The 19,995-nt window shown below is 38.5% G+C and overlaps 1 protein-coding gene across 9 annotated transcripts in view; it reads right to left on the bottom strand.

The window, feature by feature from the left end:
* Positions 1-19,995, bottom strand: part of rnf44 (ring finger protein 44) — a 148,901-nt gene that overhangs the window by 74,140 nt on the left and 54,766 nt on the right. The window contains exon 1 of one of the 9 annotated variants that reach the window (XM_043703747.1): positions 19,574-19,643. The exons of 4 other annotated variants lie outside the window; for them this stretch is intronic. Coding sequence is in view for 2 of the 5 variants with exons in the window: in XM_043703741.1 (XP_043559676.1) it covers positions 6,871-6,891 (21 nt within the window). In the remaining 3 variants the exon portion in view is untranslated. Of the gene's footprint in view, positions 1-6,870; positions 6,907-17,377; positions 17,411-18,832; positions 19,399-19,429; positions 19,534-19,573; positions 19,644-19,995 lie in introns of those variants that run through there. 4 more of the 9 variants (XM_043703744.1, XM_043703743.1, XM_043703742.1 and 1 more) reach the window with 4 other exon arrangements.

Genomic DNA, 19,995 nt, shown 5'->3' with positions numbered 1-19,995 from the left:
TCTGTCCCCTGTCTTTGAGGCAATTTTGTACCTAATTGGCAAGCTCATCCTGAATCCCATGCGATCTACCTTTATTAATTAGTCTGCCATGTGGAACCTTGTCAAAGGCTTTAGTAAAAGTTCAAATAAACAATGTTCTGCCCACATCAATCTTCTTGGTTAATTCCTCAAAATAAAAATCAAGTTTGTGAGACAATTTCCCTCACACAAAACCTTGCTGACTGTCCCTAATCCCCACATTCCTTGCCTCTCCAAATGCATATAAATCCTACCTTTCAGAATCACTTCCAACAACTTACCCATCACAGAAGACAGATTAATGGGTGTATAGTTTCCAAGTTCTCTTTACACCCCTGTTTAAACAAAGGCACACCATTAGCCACTCTACAGTCATCCAGCACCTCACCCATATAGAGGATGCAAATGTTTCCGCTGGGGCTCTGCAATTTTCTCCCTAACTTCCCACAACGTCTTGAGATACATCAGATCAGATCCTGGAGACTTATCCACCTTTATATTTTCTAAGACCTCCAGAACTGTCTCTTCTGTAATGTGAACTGCTTTCGAAACATCAATATGTAGTTCTGAGTTCTCTTGCCTCTATTTCTTTCTCCACAATAAAAACTGATGCAAAATATTTAATGCTGTGTTTGTTCAATAAAGATGAAGCAAAAAAATGAACCTTTTCATAATTAACCTTCTGACATCAAATCATTAAGTCACAATTGATGAAAAAGCATTTCCAAACAGACTGTCTCTTCAGTAAAAAGGGAAGAAAGCCAAACTAAACCTAATTAAAATACAGAAGATGAACATTCAGTTGGGTTCCAAAATCCCACACACCATGACGGATTTACCAAATGGAAGTTGTATTCCATCGGCCATTTAACTTCAGAAATTCTCAGGCTGGATCTCATTCAAAATATATTCTTGCAGCTCAACTCCAATTACAGCCACAACACTAAGAGATTCCACAGAAGCAGAGATCCATTTTGGACGAATGCACAAAGAATTTCTCGGAATGTCCTATTATGGCTCTGCACTTATGTTAAATGTAATCATGTTTATTGCTCTGAAGCCTTGTCATCTGCCTAGAGCATATATACCAACATTCAGCATTTCATGCTGACAGCCAATGTTTTGTGAGGAAATCAGTACATCAGCACTTGCTGACAAAACTGCGCAGGCTGATGTTTTAGGCTAAATTGAATCAGAAATACTACTGGAAAAGATAATCATTAACTACTTCAGAAAACTGATATATTCCAGATCTGTGTGTTTAATCTATTCCATCATCACACTGGTCCACATATTTTACAGAGAGGCCTGCCTTAGGGGCATTTTTCCTATTAATAAGACACTCTAATCTTTTTCTCCATCAAATGTTGTTACACATTACACATACAGGACCTAAATCACGGGATCAAAACCTCAATTGCAGACTGACGCAAATACAAACACTCATGACTTGATCCTGACAGTCCAACTTTTTCTTCAAAAAGGCTGTCAAGGCAATTTGAATTCTATCATTATAAGCTAAGTTTGAGAAAGCATAATAAGAGCTGGTGAAATATAAACTGCACTAATCAGAGGGACTTTCTTCTTTAATAATGGTGATAGAAAACTATATAATTCACTGTCCCCAAGTGAAAAGCAACGTAACTATAATTCCAATTTTTATTTAAAGTAGATATCCTATACTACCTTATGGTTATACTATAGAATGGAAAAATACTAAAACAAAAAAAAAGTGCTGAATAAACACCAAAAATTGTTCAAATGGAAAATAACTTCTAAATTCAAGGTAATTCAATTTGAAATCCTGCATAAATTAAAAGGTTAAAGGTAGAGCACAGTCTTGCAAACGTGTTTTGGGTCTCCATGGTCCAATTCATTATTATAGAAGACAATGGATAGTATTGGGTTTTCTGTGGTTTCACTTCTACAAGTTAAGTTAATCTCATCTTGAGCAATAGAAGTAATACTATAAAGCCAGCTTCATAAGCCAAGGAACTGTCACTTAAAACAATGTAAATTTGCTCTTCTACATTTTGGATTATTAAGTACAGTGAACCACACAGTTGAGTCTATGCATGTAGTTGTCACTTGGTATGCTCAGTACAGTGTAGGAGGATCAGCTGTTTTAGACTTGGGACGATGATCTGGGTTCTGAGAATTGAGTGAAAGATTCTAAATGAGTCAATCTATGGTATTAATTCAGTTTTATGTCTAAATTGACCAGCTACTCAGTGCTGATGTCTTGTTAAAAGTAGATACTATTCTAGCTTTTCCAATGTAAATTACATTAGATCCATGCTTTCTGGAAGACTCTGCAGCTTTTCATCAGACTTTACTTCTAAATAGTTGGAGTACAGCATTTTCAAGTTTACATGTTAATACTATTTGGACTAATTTGTGGCACTTGTGTTGCATTTTTATTGTTTCTGTTGTTATCTTACTGCAGCAGGAAACGTTTTTTTAAGACTACTACTGGTCTTTAAGCAGAGGCCTCTGCTTTATCCAGAATTGAAAGTATTCTACAAAGGTTTAAAGCTAGGTTAGTAAATGACAGCCTGGTATGGCCAGAGTGTATACGCAACCTGTAGAAATGAATGCAGCTGCTAGGAAAACAATTTGATATGCAAATGGTAGCCAATTTAATCAAAACATGGAAAAGCAGAAATTAATCACTTTCATCATGTCGAAGACCGAATTGTATTTTACCATTAACTTTCAAACGTTTAGTTAATGCACTTAGTAGACAGATTAACTTAAATCCACACCCAGCAGACAATTACTTGATCTTTAACTCTTTAACTAGGATCCAAGTCAGACTAACAAAGTTCTTCTAAATTACCATTATAAGCAAGGGCTTATCCAGTCAGAAAATCTATTCATTAGATTTAAATATTACTGTCACACTTATTTACATGTTAGGATGGGAAGAAAGGGGGCTTGTTTTACTGATCAAGATGAATGGTATCAGCATTAAGGAAATGAACGTAATTTTATTTATTAATTAACAATTGAAATTAGGCTTCAGACAAGCGATGTCAAGATATAACTGCCTTATTAAACAAACAATAATACCAGATTTAGAAAAGAAATCCTTCCCTTAACCAATTCAAAACAGAACATATTCTAGAGGGAATACTTCGACTATATGATACCTTGGTTACACTACTCAGATCCCATTACCAAGGTATAACAGGTAGAAACAGTCCTGGAGCCTCAAGGCTGATCCCTAATATCAGGAACTGGAGTCATCAGAAGAATAAAAAGAATTGTGTTTTTTAAAAATCCAGAAAAGACATCAACAGGTGAGCTTAGAGTTAGATAAGATAACTAAGCAGATGGCAGAAATAACCTAAATAACAAAATTAAACTGGGAGTAAGCAACAGAGACAGTTCCAAAAAGGTAGTAGTTCAGATTAGTGCTGACATCATGATTTTCTTCAAGTAGAGAAACATGCAACAGACTTCCAGGCAAAAACCATCATTTATTACCTACAAAAATACAAATCCCCCTTAGATGGAAGCATTAAGCTGAACTGCCTTCCTCATTTACAAGTATCCTGTATTTAACCTAGAAACTTTATTGTACTACTACTGATTTTTTTAAAAAATTGTTTCCTTCACTAGCCACCCTATGGCCTTTCTGAATGATACAGCCAAAACATGCTGTTTTATAGGTAGTTCTTTATTTGGGGATTTGCTGTATTTGCAGATTAGATTCACAGATTTTTCACCCCATTTGTTGAGTAGATTCAAAGGCAAAAGACCAGCATTTGAAACCCATTGTACCTCAGTTTCCACGGGCAATAACAACATCAGAAATACTCAACATCGTGTACACAAGCCAAGTTACCCAATCATAAAGATAATTTAAGGCTGGTGCTAAAAGTATCATAAATATCCAGCCCATGAAAATTTGAAACGGGAACAGTTATAAATATTGGGCAGCACGGTGGCACAGTGGTTAGCACTGCTGCCTCACAGCGCCAGGGACTAGAGTTCAATTCCCACCTCAGGCGACTGACTGTGTGGAGTCTGCACATTCTCCCCGTGTCTGCGTGGGTTTCCTCCGGGTGCTCTGGTTTCCTCCCACAGTCCAAAAATGTGCAGATTAGGTGAATTGGCCATGCTAAATTGCCTGTATTGTTAGGTGAAGGGGTAAGTGTAGGGGAATGGGTCTGAGCTCTTCGGCGGGTCGGTGTGGACTTGTTGGGCCGAAGGGCCTGTTTCCACACTAAATAATCTAATCCAAATATTCTGTACTGGTACATCAACTAGGCCTCCAAAACCTCAATAATTGTATAATAGCACTTGTATTTAAATGAAAACATAGATAAATTAGTTTAAGGACAAATGCCAGATAAGCACAGCTGATTAACGTTCCCAAGAGGTCTTGCAGCTCAGTACAAGCTCCCGATCTGGGATCAGGACACTCAGGTTCAACCCTCACTTACCATGGAACTCATGACATTTCCAAAGAGGTTGACTTTTAAACCTCAGCTGATTTCATTACAGTTACTGGAGCACATGCTGCATTGTCTCTGGAAGTTAACTGGCTAAATCTGTTATTAAGTTCTGTCGGGATCAATTTTGGTCATATTTCCTATCTAATAAATGATTAATATTTTTACAACACAATCTCAAATGAAGTGGAAAATTCCTTAAACACAACATGCATAAGTGTGGTATTTTATCTTGCCCCTTGGTAATATCCCAAGGTATCTCACTTCTGCAACAAAGTACTTTTGGAAATAAATTACAGTTACTGTTTTCATGTAAATAAACATTATTACTGATATGAGATGTCAGTAAAGGTTAATTTGCCTTTAGTGACCTTGTTTGCTAAAGAATATTGGTTATGAATCTAGGAAATTTCCTTGCTTTTCTTCAAATATCACATGAATCACAGGCTTCACCTTAAAAAGTTGCAAAAATATATGTTAATCCAGTAGAAGACCAAAAGGCATAAGCATCCAAGGAGAATTCAAGCAAAGGAAAATGCAGCAGGATGTTGGAGCAAATGGTCAAAATACAACACTGTAGAAATTAAATTATTTTAGCAAAGGCAAATATGGTTCAGCCAGGAATCACAGAACAAAAATATTGTACAATTAACTCCAGTAGCACTTTGTGAAACACTGGTAACTCATGGTATAATAACCTGTGGTAAGGCATCAGCTTGCTTAAATCAGAAGTTAGAGATTACATCCCTCCATTGAAATAGTTTTCAGACATGGAAATGATAACATGGAAGTATGGTCAGGTTTAGGAGCTCATGGTGAATCAAAGAATTGAATTCATTGAATGCTTTTCATTACCTCAGACCATCCTGAAGTTAAAGCCACTGCAGCAGGCTGAAATATTGTAATACAAGGAAACAACAGTTCAACTGTGCACAGCAATGCCCCACATTCAGCAATAATATACTGGTAAATCCCATATAATAGATAGTGGTTTAAGAATAAGTATTTGCCAGAATATCATAAGAACTGCTTTTATCTTCATCAAATAATGCCATGGGATCACTTTCAGCTGAACGTGCAGACACTTAAACATCTCATCCGTTTCAACACTGCACTGAAGAATCACCAGAGATTATGGGCTTGAGACTCTGAAGCAGGACTTGAATCCATGACATTCTGACTCTTAGAACATGAGTGGTACCACTGAGTCCCATGGTATAGAGAAACCTGAGTGCAAATCTGCATTCTATCACTTCATAGACAGTAATACAGCATCAATATGCAACAACCACTTCAGAATGAAAACTACATCTATCATTCAAATCTTTCCTCTCCCTCTCACTGTCAGGGACCTTAAAGAAAACATCCACAACACCTTTTGTTCAATGATTTATCACAAACTGATTTAACGCACTACTATTCCAGAAGGCAAGTCCCCACCCCCAAATCTGACCATTCTGAAGTTGGTTGGCTATTTCAATGTGGATGAAATCTGCTAAATCTGGTTGTCACAGGGAAACACACCCAAAGCCAAGGGTTACTGGTTATAAATTTAGCATCATAACTGAGAACATCTTAACCACTATTTTGCATGCACACCACCAACTCAACAATTGAAAACTTTCTTTCCAGATCACTAGCTATGTTATGTACATTTTAAACACATTAAGATAGTAGAACAGAATGACAATTGCAGATATCAGAGTGATGGCTGCTAATGGCTTAACCAACCACAAAACAAAAAGTGGCTCAGCAAAGTTAGAATATCTGCCCAGAGTTTTACACTGCAGTTTGCAAGTAGTGCATCTGAATACCTTCACCAGCAAATAGATTTTTGTTGTAGTGTGCTCCAAGTTGTGTTCAATGTACCTTGATGTACAGAATTAGGATTAGAAATTCCAATTCCAGTAAAGCTTGTTTTTCTTTTGTTGATGATGGGATCATTATTCCACATATCTAAAAGATGTGTGTTGGACCACACCATCTAAAACAAATGCTTTGATTTGATTCTATTATTGTCACATAAACTAAGATACGGTGAAAAGTATTGTTTTGCATGCTGTCCAGGCAAATAAGTACATCAGGACAATAGAACACAGTGTTAGAGCTCCAGAGAACCCGTTCAGTTTTATTATTGCACACCAATTAAAACATATCTACTGGATAACCCAGCTCAAATCTAACAGAGATACTGTATGTTTACACGTGGACAGATAAACAGAGCTTGCGGGTCAAACAGTGGAAAGACCATACGAGTTTTATTATTGCACACCAATTAAAACATATCTACTGGATAACCCAGCTCAAATCTAACAGAGATACTGTATGTTTACACGTGGATAAACAGAGCTTGCGGGTCAAACAGTGGAAAGACCATACGACAACCACCTACCTCATTGCCCAGAGTATGCATTGACTCATTGTTGCAAGGAAGATTGAAAAGATTTGAACTTTAAACGCCCCCAAACCGAAAGAAGAAATACTAGCAACTTCACTGCCAGCGATGGGGAAGTTTAAAAGTGTTTTGTTGCTCGGATGGAGAATGCAACACAACTGCGAGCGAAACACGGGGCTGGCTGGGACTCTGGCGGAGGCTGCCCCGGGGGCGGGGGCAGAGAACCACGGGAACGAGCCTGCTCGGGCACCCGCACACCCAGCGGGAGCGCGCTTACGCACACACACGCCACCGCGGGGCCGCGCCGTCAGGGCACCACGTGCTCGCCACCAAACAAAGCGCCAGTCCATCGCCAACAGGAAAAGCGGCGCAAACAAACACACGCTCTCGGTCTGTCTCTCACACAATAAACGACTGGCAGCCGAGGGCGGCCCAGGGGCCAACTGCTCCCCCCCCACCCCGGGGGGGGGGGGGGAAACGGGAGGGTGACCGCCCTCGGTAATTCCCTCCCTCTCACTCCAAACTGAAGCCCCCAACCCCCCAGTTTCACTGAGACCGCGATCCCCAGTCCGGAAGACAGCGCCGCAGATCACCCACTGAACAATAAAGACAGCAGCACACAGCCCCCCCTCCTCCCCATACACCCCCTCCCGGGGAGGGGAGGGGAACGGGGTGGAAGAGAGGACCATGTTGAGGTTGAACGAGCCCCCGAGCGCGGCTCCAGCTGAAACAATGTATCCAGGTGAAATGTATCCAAGCCGCCGAGCTCCCCACTCACCCATGCCCTCCCCCCACCATCCATCCTCATTCACTCCCCAGACACATAACCCCCTCCTCCCCCTCTCCCCTGCACACACTCTCTGGCCAGCAATACCTCTCTTACCTTGGTCTGTTTCTTTTTATTCCTCCCCCCCCACCCCTCCCCTTCACTGGTTGGCTTCTTTTTGTTTTGCTGCAAGCTCCGCTTTCTCCTCCCTCCTGTCGCTAAGTTTGTGATTAAACTCCCGTCTCCGAACGGCACAACCTTAAAAAGTTTGATTCACAACATTCGGGGGCGGGCGCGCTCCCGCGACGCGTTCCCGGAGTGGATCCTCGTGTTTGGATAGAGGAGGGAGTTACACATATGCTACAGGCGCAGTGGCTCAGATACATACAAGCGGCAGAGAGGGAGCTACATTTTACTTGAAAGCTCTCTCTCCCTGTAGTTCCTTTTACCAGGCGACTCAACCAAGTGCCTCGCGGAGTTCAGGATCCCAGCGTTTTACTCCCGTGTCGCTGCAAAATAAAAGCAGCAGGTTCTTCTACAAAATAGAACATTGCTTTCGTTTTGAAAGACGTTAACATTTTATAAGGAACACAATTTACATCCTCTAAATGTATGTTTGTAAACAAGTGAAAAATATTTATCAAGCACCTTTTTTTCGATGAAGGTGGTGCTTCTGAGTAACAATAGCAGGGCACAATTTTATTTCAATGCTCTTGTGATTGACTATTTTTTCACCATCGTTGAAGTCAGGACAGAGCAACACAACCGTGTCCTCACCTCACATCAACTTGTGCACTCCTAGTTGTCACCGAATCGCAAAAGGAATCGTCCTTAGTCAATCCTCTTGATCATTCTTACCAACCTTTCAGCAGGGATGAATAGACCACAAACAGGCAGGAAAACAAATCTGGATCATTCTTAATCCATAACTAGATCTAGTGGGCAAACTCCATAAACCAGAGAAATCAGAGTCTGACCACTTTTTAGCAGGTTTGCTTAAAGGCTATTTATCCACTCAGGTCATTTGACAGCAGAAGGTCTTTGGCAAACCACACGTAAGGTGGGACATGAAAATTGGAAAAAGTAATTTCTGCCCCAGGCCTCCAGGGAAGATCAAGGCCTTCTCACCCACCCAGTCCTCATTTCCTCTAAGAAAGGTCAAATAGAGACATCAAATGAAACAGTAAAGCTCATTGCTTCTCTGAATTCAGAGCACAATACTGCATTCGTGTAGTTTCTGCATTAATCTGTACAATTGAAAATGATTTACAATGCTACCCAGGTGAGGTATAAACTGTTAAAATTTCAGTGGATTACTTGTTAAAAGCAGAAGTGGTTGAACAGTACTAAAATGGATGTTGACAAAAAAAATCTTTTTCTTTCACAGCTTCAGGAGAGGTTCAAAACGTTTTTTTACATGTAAAACCAATAGATTTAACTAAAATGTTCAGTGTCGCAAAAATGATGGAGGCTTTAAACTAATAAAGCAGGAACCATTTTATTCCATTTCTTGGATCGGTGGCTTTTGATTAAATTAGTGAAAATATCAGATGTTAAATAAATATTTAGTGAAGGATATTTGATTAGGTGATACATATTAAGTCAACTGGTAATTGGTTTCTCAGTTATAAAAAGTGTGTACAATTGCATTAAGTTGATTTTGAACTTGAGCAGACCTCTTTTTATACTTGCATCTCGAACTATCAAAAACATCTTTTTTTTTAAACTTTACCAACTGTAGACTAAATGTCTCTCTCTGACAGCATTACTGTCAACCAACTATTAGTTTAATTTTATTTTGGGGTCTTATTTCAAATAGGTGAAACTATACAGACATTGATATAAATTCAGAGCAATACTGTAATGCACTATACATAATAATTGGCCCTAGAAGATACAGGTGTCATAAATGCATTACATTAATATGAAAATAGGAAATGGGAAAACAGAATGTGATATCTAAATACTGGGGAATGAATGGCTGCACAGATAAATATTTGATAATTAGCTGCAAACATTAGCTATCTGATATGAATGGAAAGATATTCGCTATTTGCTGTCTATCGACTTCCTTGGATTGCAAAGATGTTCATGTTTTATCTTCTGAAAAGAGACAACTTCCTTCCATTGTAACACCTTCAATTCTAAAGACCTCAACTTTGTAATTATTGCAAATGAAATAAAAGTGTAATGCAGAAAAAGTGCTTAAAAGTTTTCAAACATGCCAATACCTCTAATAATCTTGACAATGAAATAATTTCATGTCAAAAGAAAAAGACCTAGTTAGAAGATCAAAGTCACAAAAATATTAATCCCAGATATATGGAGTTTTGACATATTGTTTGTAAACATCTAATTTTAGTTATTATATTTTCTCTTGATTGAAGAGGTTACTTCAATACAAACACATTTCAATATTAGAAATACTAAAACATTTCATATACAACTGTTAAATGTATATTCAATTACTGTATATCCATTATCTACAACTTCCTCAGAGCCCTTGTCCTTTCGTTATAATTTCCCAATTCATTGTAATGCTAGTTAGCAAATAAATTTTTTTTGATGACTTGATAACCATTTCATAAATTAAAATGTTACAATATATTTGCCCTAATATACTACTGATCAGAAGCACACATCCACAAAAATAACCATTTATATAACCAAGATATTAAGATTAGTGTGGTGCTGTAAAAGCACAGCAGGTTAGGCAGCATCAGAGGAGCAGGAAAATTGACGTTTCAGGCAAAAGCCCTTCATCAGACTTTTGCCCGAAACGCCAATTTTCCCATTTCTCGGATGTTGCCAGACCTGTTTTGCTTTTCCAGCACCACTCTAATCTTGACTCTAATCGCCAGCATCTGCAGTACTCACTTTCACCTAACCAAGATGTCAGCCTTGGGTCAGTAATAACACACTCAACTCAAATGGGAAAGATGGCCAAGTGAGGTCAGATGGCCACTCCAGAAACTTGAGCAACTAATCCAGGCTGCTTCTGAGGGAATGCTGCAGTGTCAGAGATGTCACCCTTCAAATGAGATGAGATACTAAACCAAAGCTAGGCTGCTTTCAGATAGCTAGAGTCCTGGCCAACATTCACCCTCAAAACAATATCACTAAAACAGATTACGTGCCACTTACGATACTGTCAGTACTCTTTGTGGGACTTTGACATGCACAAATTCGGTTGACTATAAAGCACTTTGTTCCATTCTCTGGTGTGGGAAGTGGACGTGCAACCAAAATTCCTTTATTTCTAGCCCATTAGAGAACAAAAATATTCCAATGTTTTCCACAGAGGCAAATACAGAGGAAAAAAAAAAGGATGCCAGTTATAGAGTAAAGTATTGGGATGGGTGCCCAAAGGATTAAGCAATGTATTTTGGCTTTAAAAAGGATTAGGAAGGGGGCAGGGAAGAGTCTGAAAGATGGAGAGGTAAGAGTGATTTTGTGAGGGAATTCTAGAGTTTTGGGCCTAAATAGCTGAAGACATACACATAAGAGGGGAGCATGGAGATGCACAAGATAGCAGACGGAGGAGAATTTGACAGGTCGTAGTTATAGTATTGGAGCTATCTACAGGAAGGCAAAGCAATAAAAGGATTTAACCAACAGTACGAGAATTCTAAAATTTTCAATGAACCAACATAGGTCAGCAGTACATAGCAGTGATGACTAGGTGGAACATTCTACAAAACAGAATGCAGACAGCAAAAGTTTGGATGAGCAGAGAATTATGGAAGATGGCAAGTTTTTCCAGGAGAACAATGGAATAGTCAAATCTGGAACTGACAAAATTTATGTATAATAATGTCTGCAACAGATATGAATTCTGGGAACGGCAGAGGTTGGGGACACTATTTGGGATGAAAATAAGCAGGCTTTATGACAGGATGATATTGGGATAATACAGGATGCTGAGATATCTGGAGTTAATGGTTTATAGGAGGGAACCAACTTAAGTTATTCTATTGTAACATTCAACCAATGAAGGATGCAAATAGTATTACTGCCCCAAAGATAACAGAAGGACAGTAAGAAGGGAAAACTAGTGTGGTTGGCTGTATCAAAAACGAGAGAGAGTTTAAGAATATACAATCGGGAAAATGTACTATACCATCACAAAGAATACATTTCATAACTTTGCATAGGGTTGTTTTTAGTATTGTGAAAAGTTCACTGGAGGATTCAGACAAAATTTGAGGGGGAAGAATATGTTTGGAAACTGAAGTAGTCAGGGAAATTGGACAAAGAGCACAAAATATCGGCAAGGATAAAATAATTGATTTTTTGGTGGTAATGATGGTGATGTTAAGAGGATGGTGGGCCTCATTCAAATATTCATAATACTGAACAGAACGGGAACTTAGACAGTAAGTTAGGTGCTCGGCAGTTCTGGAGATATGGAGTAAAAGGGACTGAGAATATAGTTCAGGGAGGAGGTGGCTGATTCTACGTAGTGAGCTCATAAAACACAAAATGAGCCTGGAGCAAAACGGTACATACTTCTGGCTTCAGAGCTGGGGGAGGGGGTGTGTAGTAAAGTTATCTGAATGATGACTTCTATCTGGGTGATAAAGAAATCCATGAGTGCTTTGCACTTGTTATTGGAATTGAGGGCATTCATCATTTCATCATGTACTGAAATGTAAAATGAAGTATCTCAACAACACTTCAGTCACTCAAATCTGTATATGCCAATCTTCCTGAATTCAGGAAGAATTTCATATACAAGGGCTAAACTCTAGTGTTTTATGCCTTATATTTTAACTTTAGAAGTTATTTTATACCTCTTCTTCCCTAACATCATCTGATCAACTACAACTTCCTCCAAACATCTTCGTCAATCAAATAGTCATATAAGTCAGCTTACAAAGGAGCACAGGGGGTTACATTCACTGATTGATTTCTGTTACTATCTAAAGTTTCAACAGAGGGAAGTACATTCAAAATGAGAAACCTACACCTACATTGGTGCTGCAATAATTTTTAGTTTTGTAAAAAAGTTTCAGAATCTATTTCAGGTGGAATGTTTAGAACAAAGAAAAATTAATGGGTCATAACTTAGTCACCATTATTTGTGCTCAACTGCCACAACAATTTCAGCGCAAAAAAAGACAAATAAATGGTTAAACTGAAGTTCAAACATTATTTTCCCCAGTTGTACCACTTTGCTGTGAAATTCATAAGATGGCATCTTCATGTTTGTCTCACCTCAGTGAAATGTCCAAAAAAGGAGTAAAGTTACCACTTCTGTGCAGCATATTTAAGCTTTTCGAAGATAGTTAAGCCTTGTCCTTTTCACTCTGGCATTGAAAAACAACTATTTTAGTAGTGGAGTCTCATCCTGCAAGTTTTAATTGTTGGGACTATTTAAAAATATACATTTTAAAAAAAGAGACAAAAGAAAATAAGAATGTAATGTTAGAAACAGGATCAAGTCGACCATACAGTCCCTTCACGTCTATTCTGCATCGGATTAGAGCTGATCTTCTGCCCCAAATCCCCTTTCCCATCTGTTACCACATTCCTCGATTCCCTCGGGGATCAAAAATAGACCCATTTTTTTAGTCTTGAATATATTCACCAAGGGCACATCCACAACCCTATGGAATACAGAATTCCAAAAATTCACAAACCTCTGAATAATAATGTTTGTCCATTCAGTCCAAACCCTTATCTTGAGACTGTGCTCCTATGTTCAATAATGAAGGGAAAGAACCTTAGAGTATCCACCCTGTCAAAGCCCTTCAGAATCTTGTATGGCTCAATGAGATCTTCTCTCTTTCTGATGAACTCCAAAAGTCTACTGATCTTATTTATTCAGAATCCCAACACTGCACAACCCTCTCAATTTAGAAATTGTTACGATTTCAAAAGCACTCAGAAGTACACTGATCTGAAACATTATTCTGTTTTCCTCCACGGATGCTTTCTAGCCTGCTGAGCATTTGCAGCAGTTTCTATTTTGATTTCAGATTTCCAGCATCTGCAGTACGTTATTTTTGTACCACTGTGTTAAAACCCCAATGTACTGTGTCCATGGCAAGTGTATCCTTTCTTAGGTATGGAGGCCAAGACGGTGTACAGTTCTCCAGGTATAGTCTTACCAAAGTCCTATACAATTGTAGCACTTTATCCTTGTACTCTACCTCCTTTGCAGTAATGACAAGGGTTCAATGTGCTGTTCTAATAGTTTGTTGATACAATTGTAGCGAGATTTCCATGTTCCTGTATTGTAGTTTCCATGCAATAAAGGTTACTTGCTAATTTTTCCTGTCTCTCAGTGAGGGAAAGGAATTATTGTGATCAAACCTGAGAGTGTTGGTGAGGCAGTCCTGTCTCTCTCAATGCAAATCTTTGTATTTTCCCTTTATTTCTTTCTGCACCTGATTTGACATGGATTTCACCCTCTTTAATTTACACTTCCTTCTCAATCTTTGCACTGTTAATTTCACAATACTTCAATCTGATTAATAGAGAGACATTTCCGTGGTCTGTTTACTCAGGTCTCTGATTCCCTGTTACCTTTCCTACACAACTTTCAGCAACTTGCCACACACAATAATATAAACCTTAGCAAGTTTAATTTGTGGCAGACACTGGTGGCAGCCTTGTTACAACAAATGGTGGCCCTGGTTTTCAGCCCGAATGTTATAAAACTTGTTTGACACTATCAATTTTCAAAAAGAATATTGCACCATGAGTAGAAATGAAGCAAGCACAAGAAAGCAACCAAAATTCAGACAAATAAACATCTGGTAGCCAAATCCCGGCTGCAGTCTCTCAAATATATGCACAATACACTGCTGCAGATAAAACCCAATGAATCATCTTTTCCAGTGACTCCTAACAATTACTCTAAAATAAATAAAGGTCCCATTCACACAATTTGAGGACCACAATCTTTTCAGTTTCCCAACCAGGTGCTGATTTTCTGATCAATTCTCATGCAACCGTGGGGGCAATACTATCCACTGGACGACTTCTCCTTGCACTGTCTACAATGGTTGTATAATAACAGCAGCAAGAAGATATTGCAAGGAAAGCACGGACACCAGACTTAGGATCTTTCAGCTTGTGGAGGAGCTGAAGAAAAAGAAACAAATGGAGTGTGTTTACTTTCTCTTTAGAGCAATAAAACACCCCCTTCAGTAATTGGCTATCATTCTATCCCTTCATTAGATATACAGATCTTACAGGAAATGTTTTGTAAACATTTAATAAACTTGAATACAATTAGATACTACAAAAGAAACAAGTTCAAAAACGAATAACAAAGGGAAGTAGTATTGTAAAATAAAGTAGTATGCATTCAAATCAAAAGTAAATAAAAGGACAAGTATCAAGTCAGGTAAAAAAACCTTTTAAAAGTGGGTGAACTAAATCACAACCATTGAGATGTAAACTGTGCTTACAAAACCACTGGTCCTTTCAAACAGAGCTGTGTTAAAACTGAGCAAAGTACACATATATACACATATTATAAAAGCTTTACTTTTCAAATCAAAAGTACACAGAAACATACTTCTACTGAAGGTCACTTTGGCATAAACACTATGCCATTTCTTTGGGGGAAAAAAAAAGTCATCCTTCAATTTCAAATGTTAGTTGCTCAGATTTCCTCCACAAAACCAACCCATAAAACACAAATAAGCCTCTAAGATATGCACGTAGAAATGAACATACCACAATTGTAAGCTTACTCCTTTTTGTGCGTGTATGCATAATCTAGAGGATATAAACCCCTGAATTATTTTTAAAAATTGAGTCATTAACCTGCTGATGTAATCTGTCAAAGTATACCTATGCTCATCAGCACAACACACCACTCAATTGGGAGAAGGGCTCACTTTGGTTTACATTCTTAAGTTATTTAAATTCAATGAACTGTCGAGTCTAAAACATAAATATTTACCTAAATAATGTGACTGTTTACACTGTTGGTGTAAATTTAAACAGGTATTAAATTTTTAACTGTGAATATTATGCTAAAATCCAAAATTTATATAGGACTGTTGCAGGACTTTTCCCAGTGTAAAACAGGCAGTTGAAGGGTCAGAGCTTGTAAACAACATTATGCCTCCCAAAACAGAAAAAGTGGATTTCGCAGAAAGTAAAAAACCAGAATAAGTCAAAATATATTCCAACAGGAGTGAGATACTCTTTGAACAACACATGCCAGCAAAAAAAAACTATCCCACACAAACACCAGTATGAAAAAGGTAAGATTCTATATTCATATTTTATAGCTAGGCTATATTAACAGTTCTCTTGTGGATTTGTACCTCATTGTCAGAAATTCCATGTATACCATACTGCTGATGAAGATTATGAAGTGCCTTTGCTATGATTCAAAGAATACATTTTTAAAAAAATGTATGGGGAAAGGTTTTAAATGCTGACAGATACTCTTAACATCATGTATCCATCACCTATACAGAATTGTTTAGATAATCTACTGTACATATGTGGGGCGTTAGATGCAGAAATTGCACTTCCCAATGTGTGAGGGACTATTTACTAAATCAAAACACTGTTACAATAAAGGAAAGAAAGCTCATTATAGTAATGGTGGTGATTATTAGTTCTATTTAACAAGTGTGAAAAAAGTCCTTTCTCAAACAGTCGCATGCAGCAAATGGATTGGATAATCAAAATTATACATACAAAATAAATGCAGAATGCACCATGGTGGTTATGTTGCTTATTGTACAAACAATAGATTAGGCATATAGATTATATCTAAAGGGCAATGAGTGTACAATGCAGTACCGAGTTTAAACTGATCATTTAATGCAGTCTGCTGTCATTCTGTGGAATTATGCATGAATTATTAAATGGAAACCGGTATTTACAGAGGGAGCTATTCTCAGGCCACCTCAAGTCACTCCGCAGGAAGAACTTTTCTGAATTTCAGTCACCACAATTAGGTAGATAAGCACTGCACCATCCAACTTGCACACAACAAATTAGATAGCCAATGGTTAATCTGTACCATTGATGCTAAATGTTAATATTGACACAGAAAGGTCCTGGCTCTTCGTCAGGTGCTACAGGATTTTGTCTAGTATGTCCAGTTGAAATTAATGGAACAAGCACACAAAACTAATTTCACATCTCATCAAAAAGACTCCACATTGGGAAGCATTCTGCATTGCACAATTTGCATTTAAGCACCAGCATAGATTATGTGTTTAAATTCTGGATTGGGGCTGAGACCTTCATATTCACTAGCAAGTTGTTACTAACTGAATAGAGTTTACTCTCTACTGTGTGTATCCAAACATTCATTCATTTTATTTTTTTAAATATCAAAAAATACTGCTCTATATGCCTAATATCAAAAAATACTTCCAATACTGCTGATATAAATTAAGGAATTATTAGATATATTGTTCAAAAGAATATCTTAACAATCCCACCAAAATAAAAAGTTATAACATATTATTTGCTTCAGTTTACACAACAAATCATAAAGCTTCAACTTCTGTGTTGTAAAACCAAACTTCTACTTCTTGTGGAACAGGATTTTTCATCTATATAAACAAATACTCATGGTAACTTTAAAATCAATCCAGTCTCATTTCTAAAGGTCAGTAGATGTAGATCCCAATAAAAGTTTTGCTAGAAATTAACTCAACTGCTAAGTAGAACAGCACTTGTTAACTGTTTTGTAATAGAAACCAGAGACCCTACAAAATAGGTAAACAATTAATAAAAGTAAACACAGACCCTGAAAAGGTGATACATGCCCTGAGCACTTCCCTGTGCTTCCTCCCAGCACTTCTTGCTAAATAGTGTCTCTTCTATCTCGCTGCCCCGCCTTCTCCAAATAGCAATACAGAAGAGATCTGGAACAAGAGATACAACTAAGGTAGATTTCTGTAGTTACCTCAGAGCACAGGAGACCAGATCACACTTTACAAGGACAGTAAACATTGAGATAACTGGATAAATGGAATAAGGAATGACAAACACAGAGGACTTCCTTTAATGCACAAAAAGGTGGAATGTGAAAGATGCAGGTGACGGGGTCACTTTTGATTTTGACTGAACTGCCTATAAAAAAGGTGCCTACTTTAATTTTAAATCCATTATTTTAATTTCCCCAAATCATAAATCAACATGATCACCATGATCAACACATGAAATTTGCTTCTCATTTGAGAAGCATTCTTTGCATGACAAGAAATACAGACATATTCTGCTTGTTTAATAGATAGCAAACAAATGCAGAGAATTTTAAAAAATGGTTTTACCAAATTGTTTCTTTATTTTTCAGAGGAGGCCAGTATATAGGACATTGCATGTTTTACGTGAAGTTTTGCAGAATTTGAACCACACTGTAAAACAAGCTTGAGTTTACAATGTAGACAATAAAGGCAGCAATCCAGACTACTGCCAATGGAAAAGAAGGATTCTGCTTTCCATCTGTGCTGTTAAAAGTTTTGAAGCCCAGTGAATCCAAACAGCAGCAGCAAAAGACGAAGGGCCACAGAAACACACACACTGCAAAGCCTTCCACATACCTTAAAATTTTGGGAGGCTTTGTAATTTTTTTAATTGCTAGTTTAGTTGGAAAGAGTTGTTTAAATATTTCACAACAATTACAACAATTAGTGTACGAGGAAACACACGCTCCCTAGAAAATAAATAAATAAATAGATAGATAGATAGATAAATGGCCAAACAGTGCGCTAAAGCTTTGTTGGGTCACTAAAAATCCGTCACTCTTGCTCATCTGTAATTATTAGACATCAAACAGCTAGCAGGCCTAGGGCCTTTGCATTCTTCTCAATGCAGCGTTACAATTCAGGCCTCAACATGATCCGACAGAAATGCAAACGGTCCCGGCATTGACCATGCAATAATCCCGATAAATACAACAACAGAAAAATAAACCGACGCACTAAGTCGCCGCGTAGCCTGAGCAACCATTGAAAGGAAAGGGGGGAAAATAAGGAAATATAAAAAAAAGATAAGGCAGCACCAACAAAAACAAGGCGGGGGCTGCTCGCGGTTAAAAAAAGCACAAACAAAAGCCAGCTAAGGATAGGGATCCGAATGCAATCGGAGCAAAGCTGCCTTGGTGCAACCTTCGTACAATGCAAACATACGCCCAAATATTGCTATCCGAAATATGCGCAATACTGTGTTTAAAAAGCGTTTAAAAGCATGCACATATACCTGATTTAGCTTTTTAATCTGACATCGCTTTAATCGCTGATCTTGCCCACTTCATCCTCCTTCACCTCTCATTACATGTTCAGTGCTTTCCTATTATCTAAGAGCTCTCTTTCTTTCTCTCGGATTTTTTTTTCCCCTGCCTGGGTCCTCCAAGGCTCAAAATGGAACCGTCCAGGGGCGTCACCAAACATAAATAGGTAAGTAATCGTGCTGGGTTTTCACCAATGCGGTTTTCTGGCGGATCCCCGTTCACAAGGCGGGCTCTCAATTCCTGCATTGGGTGGTGTGCAGAGCCAACGAGCGGCTACTGCCGGGGCATGCTCCGGGTTGCATGGGCTGGAGCGGCTGGCAGCTCTCTGCTTTACCCCCACAGCGTGTAGCTTTCATTGGACTGCGCGCCCTGAAACTGGCTACGCCAAACAACGCTGCTGATTGACAGCTGAGCCCAGATCCCAGGCAAGAGGCACACATGTACACACGACTGCAGATAGTCGGCAAGATCTATTCAGCTCCAGCTGACTACATCTGTTCTAATATATGTATATAAGCAAAAATCAACAAAAAAAATCCAATATGTGAGCACTTAAAGTCACTTGCTTCAGTCCAGGAGTTTGTTAGCACTGCTACAGACTTCTTTGTAATGTTCTGCTTCCCTCCCACGCTGCCTCTTTTAAACAAAAAGAAGGCAGAGCGGCGAAAATGAACTCTGCTGCTGACTCTCTCAAATGAAAATAAACTCACTTCAGCTGGCCTGGGCTGACGTGCATGACGCAGGTCACATTTTGTTGCTTCGGGCAACAAGATAGTCCAGCCCACAATGACATCGCCGTGTTGTGGATTACAGCTGGAGGAGTAATTTTACATTCTTTGTGTGTATTGGCTTCAGAGCACGACCTGCATCCTGCTCCTCTGGACCTCTTTGGCAGACACCAGAGGGACCTCCCAGAGCTCAAAATGCCCACGATGCAACTGAAAGACACCAGACTAATAGCGATGGAAACCATGAAAGAGTTAAGCATGCTAAAGTGGACCAAAATCTTCAGCTAGCTGGAACGCATGACCTGATAGCCAAAAGAGAAGTCATTTCTAGAAAGGATAACATCCAAAGTTGTACTTTTTTTCTTAAAATAAAAAAGCGAGTTCACTATTGTTTAAACGTTGAG

Source organism: Chiloscyllium plagiosum, chromosome 14, assembly GCF_004010195.1.
Source record: "Chiloscyllium plagiosum isolate BGI_BamShark_2017 chromosome 14, ASM401019v2, whole genome shotgun sequence".
Taxonomy (NCBI): domain Eukaryota; kingdom Metazoa; phylum Chordata; class Chondrichthyes; order Orectolobiformes; family Hemiscylliidae; genus Chiloscyllium; species Chiloscyllium plagiosum.
The sequence above is the reverse complement of the archived record's forward strand: the minus strand, read 5'-3'. Positions and strand labels throughout refer to the sequence as shown.